Source organism: Eumetopias jubatus, unplaced genomic scaffold, assembly GCF_037043125.1.
Source record: "Eumetopias jubatus isolate StellerSeaLion01/CBP00866 unplaced genomic scaffold, mEumJub1_p1.0 scaffold_13, whole genome shotgun sequence".
In the NCBI taxonomy this organism is placed as follows: domain Eukaryota; kingdom Metazoa; phylum Chordata; class Mammalia; order Carnivora; family Otariidae; genus Eumetopias; species Eumetopias jubatus.
Window position 1 is genome coordinate 81,334,086 of NW_028274819.1, and position 12,864 is coordinate 81,346,949.

Consider the following 12,864-nt stretch of genomic DNA (forward strand, 5'->3'; position numbering starts at 1 on the left):
CTGATTTACAGTAAAAGAGGAAAAAACCTTTTTTAATAATTTTCAGAATAGCTATTCTTCCAGACGGAAGTCTACGGATCCTAAATGCTTCTAAATCAGATGAGGGAAAGTACGTTTGCCAAGGGGAAAATGTCTTTGGTTCTGCTGAAATCATAGCCTCAGTATCTGTAAAAGGTAAGAAAATGTGGCTAACTGTGTTATAAGCATAGTTTCACGGCTTTGTCAGAAAGTGAATAAATATAATATGCATGTAAAATGTGTTTACACATATGTGTGTGCATGCTTCTATTGATAAGATACATTGTAAACATAGAACTAACACAGCCAAATTGTCCTTTTCCATTATATAGAAGACCATGAAGGAAAGAACACCTTGTTGGTAGGAACTTAAATATTTTGCTTTGAACAAAATATGTGAGGAGATAAAGAAAGCTTTCTGAAGTTTTACTGGATGTCTCAAAATTTAAAAGTATTCCAAAAGTATAAAAACATATTTCCTCTATCAAGGTTAATTTTAACATCAATTAGTAGTATTCCTTTGTTATCACTGCAACTGGGGATCCGGGGCAGAAAGGAGGAGCAGAAGGAGGACATGACTATACGGTGTCAGAGTGTGTATCAGGTATATGGTTACCTGACCTGCTCTTTGGTGTTTGCATCAATGGAATTTTTTAAACACTGTCTTTTTTTGGTGTTATAAATATTGCCACTTAAATGTTTCTGTTAGTCTTCTAGTTCTAACATGAACTAGATTTTGGCCTAGAACATTTTTTGAGACTACATATCATTTTTTCATACTAAGAAAATCTCGTATTTTAGACAGCAAACCCCATCAATTGGCAAAGAAATATTTTTCACAACTGAACTCTATCTTCAATCAACTTTTTCCACGTGGGCATGTATTATATAGTGAATCATACCTGGCTATAAAAACATAGAAATATTAACTTTTCTTTTTCTTAGGAAAAAAAAAGTCATTAAAATAGCCAGCTCTCTGATATTTTAGAATATTTTTAGAAAAGAAGAAAACATTAACAGAAGGAAAGATATAATTTAAATGATAACGTCTTTTATAGTATACATTATGGGAATCCAACTCTATCCTCTAGTCTGTGCCTTATTGTGCTAAACAATCTTTGTTACAAGGAAGCAATACTGGATTTACAGACGTTTTTTAAATAATAACAAAACAGTTTTCTGTTAAATGGGATATTTAGTTACTCAGAACATTCCAATTCTTACAAAGTTAAACTACAATATGCTGTGATTATCTGATGAAGCCAGAGTTTAGAAAGCCACAGGGAATATCTGACTTCTAGAATGTTAGTGTTTACATTCCTTTTCTGGTATTGCACTTTCCTCTCTGACTGCTTGGAAAGATGTTGCATATTAAAGGATCTTATCAATGGTTAAAAATGGTTCTTTTTTCAGCCTATGCTATTACCAAAAGCAGAGATAGAATAGGAAAATCAACCTAAATTTTAATCATTTGTGTCAGTTTTCTTGAGATATCTATAATCAGGAATCTAATTAGGAAAAATGACTAAATCAAAATCTATCTCCATCACCTCCCTACTTCATTAAAAAAAATCAAATTTCAATTATTGGATCACAAGCTTAAGTAACAGCAGTATTAGCCTTTATTGGCTCTAAACACAATAAAAGTGTATCTATTTTTTTTTAAATTTAATTGAATCATTAAGTAATTACACACATTTTTTCCTCAAAAAATTTTTCCCTTCAAAAATTTACCTTTTGTTCTGGATCTCAACTAAATGATCCACAATTTATCGAGTGATTTTTTTTTTTTATAATCAGCTAGCTGTGCTTTTCCTATTCATAAAAGGGTTTTGTAGACTATAAAGCAAGCATAAGTTGGTATAGTAACAATATTATATTTTTATCTCTGTTAAAATAGTAATTTGAGGGGAGGTGCTTCCTATAACCTTCAAAGAAGTGAACTCACCTGCACTTTAATTCCTTAGATATGTAATATTTTTTATTGTAAAAATCCTTTTACTTGTACTTAATGATCCTTGAAGGTAGACAGGGAGGCTACAGCTTCTTTTTTCTAATATTGCCTCTTCAGGAATGCCAAATGCTGCTTATCATTATGTATTTTCTTGTCTTTTTTGTCCATGTTTACTTCTTAATAGGAATAGTAACTTTTAAATCATCAGTCCCCTACACAAGTATAGTAAAATGCCCTAGTATACAAAAAAGGTAATATTTCAATTAATAATAGTTTATTTAAAGATATGTATCTAGAGCAACTGCATTGAATAGGTTCTCTAAGTTTTTCTATTACTTAAAAGATAAAATACAGGGAAATACTATGTGTTGATTATGTTAATTAATGTATTTTTATTTCTATAGAACCTACAAGAATAGAACTTACTCCTAAAAGAACAGAATTAACAGTGGGAGAAAGCATTGTCCTTAACTGCAAAGCAATTCACGATGCTAGTTTGGATGTCACTTTCTACTGGACACTAAAAGGACAGCCTATTGATTTCGAGAAAGAAGGTGGACATTTTGAAAGCATCAGGGCCGTAAGTTAATACACTTTTATTTGTTGAGTACTAATAATTTTTAAAAATTTACACTCAAATGTAAAACTTTCTTATCTATGAAATGCTAAGGAAAAATAGGAAAAAAATCAATTTGATTCAAACAATTACTTTCTTTCCTTATTTTATGTTATGTCAAATTGAAAGTATTTTTTTAAAACCCAGTAAGAAATTGGAAATACTTCTTTATGCAAATCTGGTTTCTTTCCCACTTTTATTTACTTGATTAATATCATCAATATTTTCACATTACTTCTTAGAAGTTATATTGCTACATACTAGTGTTATTTAAAGCAGTCTTACCAGTAATTTTGATTCAATAAATAAATGAAATAATCCTTCCTGTACTACTCCTCAAGAAATAGTAATTTTGGAGATTCTTCAATTCCTCACAGGAATTAAACATGAGTGTAGATAAAGCTTAAACATGCAACCAATAGTCAAAACTCCACACCAGTCTTAGATAAGCATTCACAGGTATATTCGTTTCTTGTCCATCAAGTCCTTTTTTTGTAATATCTATGTGGCAATCAATTAAATGAAATGGGAATCTTTTGAACCAAATCCTATAGTATAGAACACCACAGTGTTCTCAATAAAGAAGTGAAAAAAGACCTCCTTCCCCCACACTCTTGTTTAACATAAAAGAGTGACATAGTGACAAAGGGAGAGAGAGAAGGATAATGGAACTAGAGTAATCAAGAGATATTTTGGCTGAAATGAAAGAGATGAATCCAAATGTAATTTATGCCTGCAAATCCAATTTAAAATGCTTCTCTATACTTGTTAGTATCCATTTATTCTTATCTAGACACTTTGGGAGGCACTAGAAAACCACAGCTGTAGTAAGGCCAAATATATATAAAGCTCAATTTAGATTGAATTTCATTTTACAGGTAATATAATACAGTGAAAAAGTTCTACACCCAAAGTCAGGAATTTTCTGGGTCAAGTCCCAGCTCAATCCCTAATCAGCTTTGTAACAAAAAGCCAGTCACGTGGATTTCCTGGGCATTAAAACTCATAGAGAAGTGAAGTGAATAAGTTGTACCAGAAAATTTCTAAGGTCCCTTCTCACTCTAGAATTTGATAAATTTATATTAGTAGAAGAATAAAGATGAGCTATCTTTGTTCCATTTGCCAATTTAACCAAAATTAAATATTTTCTTCTACATTTATCTTTTCATCCTGATTTACTTCGAAAATAATGGGAGAGACTATATATAAGAAATAATTACCAACTGCAATATTTAGATCTAACCAAATAAATTAATTTTAATTATTAATGGTTATGTTATATGTAAAATATTTAGATCATGTTAAATTAAACTCATTTTCCTCTAATTTGTGACTTTCCTTTTTCCTTTACATGGGGTTAACAATTCCTTCAAGATTGTGAACAAATAAAACAGAACCAGAAAAATGTGATACAAAAATATCACATTTGAAAACAAAAAATATACCATCAAAAATATATCTTTTTAGGATTATCTGTAAGCATTCATTTTGGGTGATCAGATGTAAAATATTTAGATCATGTTAAATTAAACTCATTTTCCTCTAATTTGTGACTTTCCTTTTTCCTTTACATGGGGTTAACACTTCCTTCAAGATTGTGAACAAATAAAACAGAACCAGAAAAATGTGATACAAAAATATCACATTTGAAAACAAAAAATATACCATCAAAAATATATCTCTTTAGGATTATCCATAAGCATTCATTTTGGGTGATCAGATGTATAAATTAAAAATATGTCTAAAATGAATATTGTTTTTTTTTGTGTGTAAACAGTTCCCTTCTTTATTTTAAAATACCAACAAAGAAATTAATTGTTCTGGTAAAATTATCTGAATTCTTGTTTCTGTCTCTTAAACATTACCGCTCTGGTTTGATATCATTCCTTTGTAGCAATAAATACTTTTTATCTTTTTCATAAGGTTGGGAGTTAATAAAACCTGCTGTTTCCCTCTTTATATATATGCTATTCTTGCCCAGAAGTACTATAAAATTGACTCCTTACTCCATGCAAACTTGTATAGTTACAAGCCATGTTAAAATTAGGCTCTGGATTATAGAAGTGATAAGAAACTATCAAATAGAAGAAAAAAGTAAAGCAAATTACATACTGAGAAGTGAAAAAATATTTAGCTTTAAGGTAATTTAGCATTCATCCCTTTTAGTGTATGTAGAATAATTAATAGAAATACGCATGTACTTAAAAATATTTGGAAGCTTCAAAACTGCAAGGTGTAAAAGAAATCATCTTCCCCTTTCTCTCAATTACCTCAAACACTGATTGGGCCTTGTCTGGCTTCAAGGATATACACTGGAAAAAATTCCATTTTATGACATTGAGAAGGCAGACAGAAAGAAGACAAAAACATTCTCTCCCCCAAATCATATGTTTTAGAAGGAGAAATAAAAGTGTTATAAAAAAGGGAGATTTGGGAAGGCCTCTAAACTTGTGGGCTACCTTCTGTTTAAGAGGCCAACTGAAGACTCTGGAAATAGGAGGGACAGAACAGAGCTCAGAAGGGAAGGTGTTCCATGGCCTACTCTGAGTTTCAAAGGAGAGCCATTGAAGGGACCTGAGGGATCCTGGCTAGTCCAGCAGAGTAAAAAAAGCCAAACAGATTCAGGGACTCAAGCAGGAACAGATGTGCCTTTGACTGGACTGACTGCCCTGGGACCTCACCCACCAGTGGGTGATTGAAGAGGGGTAAATCAGAAAAGAAAGGGGCGTATACTTTTTAACATTAACACTTGATAGTGTCAACTGAAACAACCAAAGTTCTGGGGGGAAAAAGTACCAATGGTGTTGATACTTAGCATCTTGTAGATGACAAACTACAGGTTAATGAAGTTCTTTACTTTCAACTCATTGTACTGGTGTTAACAGTCATTGTTTTTTAGCTAAAGCTCTGGACAAATTTTTATGTGTAGCTATCATAACACCTATATACAATGCTACATACACTTTTGTTTTAAATAAAATAGCTTTCAGACTGCATTACAAGAGAGTGAGTAGATAAACATATAACACATCCAATTAAAAAAAATAATAGCTATTGCTTTGAATTTTAAATTAAAACATCTATAATGAAAATGTTTCTATTTCCCTCGCCCCTTTTACTCACTCCAGGTTCTACAAATCCAAGAATTTGACTGATTTGAAGTGAATCCAAATTACTAAAGCCACTGTTAAAAGGGTCCAAGCAATCCATTAGTACATATATAAACACTTAATCCAATTCATCCACCACTTTTTTGGCAATGATAGGAATTAACTAAATGTGGCAAATTAGTGAGGCTCTTCTTAAGATTTTAATTTCAGTTCAGCTTTACAAGCTAAGTGCTGTGGGGCATCAAAGTAAAAGACACAGAGAACCTTGTGCATAGGGCTGGCAGGAAGATTTGGAATTTGAACCTGACCTGAATAGGTGGGATTCTGCCAGATGGCAAGGAGAATAAACGCATCTCAGACAGAGAGAGTAGGTAAAACAAAGACAGGCAGAAAAGTTTAGAGCATGTTTCAGGAGCAGTGAGGAACCACTGGCCCTGACGGCACCATGAGGGCATATACTACACAGTAAGTCAGTATTTTTTGAATGAATTTTTTTAAAAAGCAGCAGAGACCTTATTATAAAAGGCACTGATTTTCAAGCCATGGAATTGGAGTTGTATTTGGAAAGTAGCAGGGACTCATGTGATTCAGATTTGTTTTTTTAGGAAGACAATTCAGACAGCTCTGGGGAGCAGGAATTATACAGCTTGTGGATTTTATATTTAATCAGGTTAAGCAATGAGGAGTTGACCATTACAAGCATTGGCCTTAAATAACCATCCTGATTATCAAATAAGGCATTTGTGATTGTGTTTTGACATAATGGCTTATGTTGGTCAGAGGTCTACAGGAACCTCTTAATACTCTCAGGATGTCTGGACAGCACCTGAGCATGGCCAGGTAGCCCCAAAGCGGCAGTCGCAGTCTTAATGGAGAACTGTAGTAACCCATTGTTTTTCATAGACTTGAAATTCCTAATTGTTCATCAGAGATGTAAGCTTTTTTCTAATCTTTATAAAAATGTGTAAAGAACTGTTGCACTGAATATCATGACAGCCTGCAATTTGCTCTGTTTTTTGGAAAAGAAAAATCTCAAACATTTGTAATCAGGATGGTCTGCTAAAGAAGAATTGCCCTTTCCATTGTGAATTCTCTCAACATGCTAAGTTGTAACTAAATGGACAACCAAATAAAAGTGCATTATTTGAACGGTCCTTCATATTTACCCAATTCTCTGGCTGTAACAATACAACCAGAAAGGCATAGTGGGGATATTTGACCCCATTTTTTTAAATGAGAAAACTAAAACATAAGACTTTTCCAGGCCACATGAATACTAAGTTAGGGTGACAAGATTAAATACAGTGTGATTTTTTTAAACTGCATTATTTATTGGTTCTTCTTTATAAAGCTTACCTTTTCCATATTCATTGATCATATGTGTTCATCCCTTGTCTATAAACTGTGGGAAATAAAAATAAAAGGATGATTTGGTTCTAGTGTTTAAGAAATACAAAGATAACATAGAATATTAAGTAATTCAAGAAAAATATGACTATAAAGAAGCAATTACTATTTTTTTCATTACAGCCAAATATTCTTGGAGGCCAGAAAAGAAACAGATTAATGTGAATTTTTATCACTGGAGGGAAACAAGTAAAGGAATTAATTGAGCACTTACTATATGCCAAGTACTCAGCTAAAAAAATATATGTATATATATCATATATATATATATTATACACGCACACACACACAATAGCTTATCAATTCCTCATAACAAATATATGAAGTAATATTATTTGAGGAGAAGGTGCTACCTGACTTATACTTCATAGGATAGGAAAAGAAAAAAGAGAAAGGCAACCTAAGATGGGAAAAGATATTGTATCTCAAGGCTGTGAGGGATATTGGAGATTATAGGGTTTGCCCTAGGTTGATACTCCATCAGTATATTGGTGTCTGATGGAACATTTTTAGTGATGAGGAGCTCACTCCTATGAAATAGTCCACTCCATTACCAACCAGATCTGAATGTCAGAGTGTTGGGAAATAGAAGGAACTATGATAATCTGTATACCAAGCATAGGAAACATTAAGGAACATATCTGGTTCATATCCATGGTTTCTGTGGAATATTAGATACATAAAAAAGGACTAGAATACAAATTCTTTAATGTCGTAAGGATTTTACACTAGCTGAATAGTTCTAGCCTATGTCAATCTTCCTATTATGGTTACTTCTGTTCCTAGCTTATCTTCTGAGTAATTAACATCTATTTCCTAACCATTGTAAAATCTCAGAATGGAAGACAGTAAGTGCTCAATTAGTTCCATTCTCTTTCCTGATGGGTCAATGTTAATGTTGTAAAAATGAATGCAATCATCAGACACACTGCCAAGGTTTGCTACAGCACGGAGTTCCAAGGACCTCTCAAGCACTGGCTGCATCCTTCTCTTCCTCATATTAGCAGGTATAAATCGTGAAGGCCTTTGTAACTAATCAGAGAATGTATGAAAGGACAGAGGATCAGAAACTCTACCAAAGGCACACATTTTCTTTCGCTCATTCTACTCACTGGTAATATTTGTACTTTAAAGTAGTATGTCCTCCTGGACTCTGAGCCCTGCCTTCTCCCTGCCTGACAAAGGGCTTGTCCTTCCTCATCACTTGATTACTTGCCTCCTGGATCTTTGTGTTACTGTGAATCCCAGCATCCTGGTAATCCACCAGCTTTCTGTTCTCAGCTGTAAACTTTTGACTAGCATATATTTGCTTTATAACCTCTTTCCTAATCTTTCATCTAACTTAACAAAAGAAGCCACTTTGTCATTTTAATAGGACAGAATAATCACCAATCAAATCTTGGTCTCTAAGGAGAGAGAATATCGACAAAGGCCTTAGAATTTCCAAACCATTCTAGGAAAATGTGCCACATCCATTCTCCCTACTTGTCTGTGTTAGAGAAAAATTCCTGCACCCACTCACTGTCTTCTCAAAGTAGTAGTAGTTCCCATAGCAAAAAAGAGTGCCCATTGTTTTTAGTATCTGTATATGTTTCATGTAGTCCTATGAACACAGACAAAGTATGCCATTAAAATCTAATATTCTATAACACTTTATATATTCATGAAACAAACTAAACTGTGGGATCCCTAAAAGCAGAAGCTAATATGCTGTTTTATTTTTTATTACTTTGCACTATGGATGTCCACAGAATAACCGCTTGGTCAACCTTGGCCAAATGAAAGAATAATCTGATGTAAAGCATTTTCTAAGCTTAGCCAACTATTGCATTATTTCAGAAATTTTTGATATAGTTAAGTACTACATAAAATGCTGTTAAATTCTGCTATTAGAATAGTTTCTTTGCTTTTTCATTTTTGACACAAAATTGTATGTTCACTTGGGCAAAATTTGGAACTGAATGAAAGGTGACCTCTAAGACAGTTGATTATTGGAAGACCCTTCCCTAGCCCCTGGGAATGTTGTCTGAGTAATCTGTGGGTCATAATACCACCAGGATCGCAGCTGAGTGGTAACACTATGCTGATGATCCACCTCCATTTACTTTGATTGGTAGGTTGTCCCATGAAGCAAAATTTGAAGCGAGCCTCTTCATAGTTGTTCAAATGTAGCAAAATCAGGTAATGCTTCCATTATCACATATAAAAAAACAGTGGTAGTCATCCAAATCACAGGCCTCACTTTGTTCATTTAAATATAGTCCACAAAAACAAACTTTCTGGGTGTGGTATTATGGTGAAAATATAGAGCTTTTTTGTTCATTTAAAGGTCCATTTTTGACAGCTGTTTTATCTTTATGATACATTTACATAGCATATGGGTGGTGTGAAAAGTTACTAGTTTCTCTTCAGTGTTTTTTAGTGAAGAACTACAAGTTTACTTTTTTATTACTGTTTTTCTGAGAGAGAGTGAAAAGAAAAATAAAGCTTCTTGATAGAGAAAGGCAATTTTAGTGTAGGCCATGCCAGGAAAAATCTGATCAATAGCTTATGTTCTGTGATCTCTGAGGGGATAAAATACCATACTTTCTTGAGATTCTCATCAGAGCCAGTTGGGATGTTTCAAGTTATTGGATTGGGAAAGGGGGGAATGAGAAATAGAAAACACTCCTTACCTCTTAATAGAATTTGCTTTCCTGGATTGTAACTCCAGAAATTAAATATGCTATTAGCTCATTAAGAAATGCTTACCTGAGGAAATAGACAAACAAACAAACAAAGAAGTGCTTACCTGTCGAGGACTCCATAATTTTTTCCTTTTCGAAGTTTTGTTTTTGTCCAAAATTATTTTTCCATCCCATGCATGTATTAACTCAGACTGTATTTCTATAATACTATATTCTCCTTGGGTTGGTTTTTTTAATCCAACCAAAGGAAGAATTTAATCTGGAATAAACTGCCTGTTTCTTTGGACATGTAATCATTGGTAGACCCCAATAGGTTTTTGCAACTATGTCATTGATTCAGTGATGTTTATTAAAATAAATTTTTACCTAATTCTAAACTATTTTCAATAATGAATTACTTAGACTTAATAGTTTTTACAAACTTCTAATATAAATTTTCACACAAAATAACACTCCAAGTATTTTGAGTTTCATTTCAGAATTTCCATTGTATCTATTCATTATTACTCCAAATTTCTATCAATTGTCCTGCAACTGTACATTGATGAGTAATCAATGGATCTTGACTCTGGAACTACTTCCCTGTCCCAATCTAATAAAGTCTTATTTTTATAAGACAGCAAATATCTTTATAAATTATCTATGAACTAAACAGCTTAAAATAAATATGTAAACAAAAGTCTCTTTAAATCATAAAACTGTAGTTTTCCAGGTGTATGAAATGAGTACCTAAATTATCATCAAAGCCTAATACTCCTTTTCTCAATACTCCAGTTTTGCACACAGTATTTGCTTTTATTTATTTTTTAAGAGGATGCTATTCAAATCTCGACAATTTTTTAAAATACCTCTGTCTTCCTCTTGTTTTCTTGTATTTCTCTCTCTTTCATATTCATATTGATTTGTGGGCCTGCTCAAATGAATTGTATTAGGAAGGACAACTAATTGTGTCCATTTTAACTGAGGATACCATGGGCCATTGGGGCAGATACCATGGTATATTGCCTAAATTCTCCTTTCAAAATTGAGGTACACTCCTTTCCCAAGCCATTGAAACTATTGGTGGTTGCTAACTCTCACCAGAGTCCCTCTCTGGGAATTGCCCTCAGCCAAAAAGAGATATCTGACCCAAGTTATGCCCCAACTCTCCAGTCCATGCCCAAGCATAGGGATGATGAACGCTCAGGGATGATTATAAAGGATAAGCTGAAACCTTTGCTATGAACACATTATAGTTAAACACCCCCTCTGCTCAATTCTAGTTTCTTTATTTTTTCCACAAATGTTGATCCCAAAGTCATTACTTAATGGAGTCTCCCTCTCAGAGACTGTTTCTCTGAAACCCTGACCTGAGACAGCCACAATGGCAAATGCCACCACTAAGAAAACACTGGAAACAGAGATGAGTAATAATAAAAATAATTATAATAGTTCTCATCCACTGAATGCCTACAAGATACCTGGCAACATGCTAAATTTTTCAAATGTTATTTCATTTACTTCTCACAAATACCCTATGATGTAAGACTTGGTTTTGTTTTTATTTGTGGTTTTGTTTTTCACAAAAGAAGAAAAGGGAAATAATATTTTAAATTTCCTACTTTCTCAGTAAGGTTAGTGTTAAATTATAGTAAATATCCTTCATTATATTTAAAATTTCTGGGTCAATTATTCTCATTGCTAGGAAGATTTGTATATATCTATCTAAAATCACTTACTCCTATAAAGTTTATACTATGATTATGTGATTACATTTATACGATGCAAGTTTTTTTCCCTAATATTTGTAAACTTTACTATCGTGAGCCATCTCCTGTCACTTTGCCAAAAATATGTTTCTGTCATGTATATTTTTAAAGGCAAGCCTGCAAATCAGACGCTTTAATGTTTACTTAATCATTTCAGAATAAAATTGAAGCAGTTTCATTATCCAATTAAGACCTAGGCTAAAATATATAAATTAACTTTTACATCATGAAGAGAATTTGTACCCTTCCTCTTTTATATATATTATTTCATTCAATTCATACAACAACATTGTGAGTCAGGCAAGTAATATATAAGTAAAGCACTGAACCTCAGGAAAGAAGAGTGATGAGGGGCCTCACTGCTGATGTTCTGGGCACATTGATGACACAGCCACCGTTACCATTTAAGCTTCTTTGAGCTTAAAACTTCATTGCCATGAATGCTGTTCCAAATATGGTTTGATGTTTCAAAACAAAGATATGAAGAATGAAAACTATCTGTAATTCTTCACTGTGTCATTTTGAAAATTGAGGACATAAAGAGATTTTTTCTTCTCTATAGTTTTACCTCTTTAGCTGGGCAACTTAACCTATTTTTACCTTACTATTTGATCACTATTAAAACATTAAAATCATATGTTCTGTAAGATCAAATCACCAAATTGTTAAAAAAATCCTCTCACAAAAGTTACTGAGAATGAATTGAAAAACATCTTAAAATATCCTCCCATACTTGCCTCTTCAAATGTTCTGTGGGTGTGTTTTCCCATTAATTAAAGCTCACTCTTCTGGCTATTGTAATTGTATCATTTAATAGTGTATGAACCCAATTTTATCAACTTCTCCTTTTAGTTTTTGAACGTTCTCTCAAAAGGGATATGAGATATATTATGTTACATTGCTTTTACTGATGAAGATGAGGCAAAGAATGTAAAGTACAGGGTCACAACCATTCTTCTGAAGAAATTATCTTAGAGAATATATAAATATTTGTAGAGTTGCTAAAGGAATCAGCAAAGGTAGGAGTAGATGAACTAAAAACCAGCCATTGAGAGTAGGTCACTTAGAAACAAGTGTCAACTATACTATCTAAATCTAAATCTGTTTTATTATTGTTAACCAAGGAAAGTTTCTAACTTCTATTAAAGTTATAAAGAATGCCGGTTATCAATAGTTTTATTCATTTTGCTTCACATGAAAATTTAAATACTTTTGATACTGTGCTAAAAGTAATTGTTTTTTTTTCTTTTTGGAAATAATAACCACAGGAATGGGTAATAAAAGAGAAATACACAATGGATTCTAGTTATCATGTTGAAGCAAT

The 12,864-nt window shown here is 32.9% G+C and overlaps 1 protein-coding gene across 1 annotated transcript in view; it reads left to right on the top strand.

Moving 5' to 3' along the window:
• CNTN5 (contactin 5) overlaps positions 1-12,864 on the top strand; it is a gene marked incomplete at its 5' end in the record, with an annotated part of 571,224 nt that overhangs the window by 417,827 nt on the left and 140,533 nt on the right. Inside the window, 2 exons of the mRNA XM_088017513.1 lie at positions 47-174; positions 2,377-2,552. Coding sequence (XP_087873639.1) covers positions 47-174; positions 2,377-2,552 — 304 coding nt within the window. The remainder of the gene's footprint in view (positions 1-46; positions 175-2,376; positions 2,553-12,864) is intronic.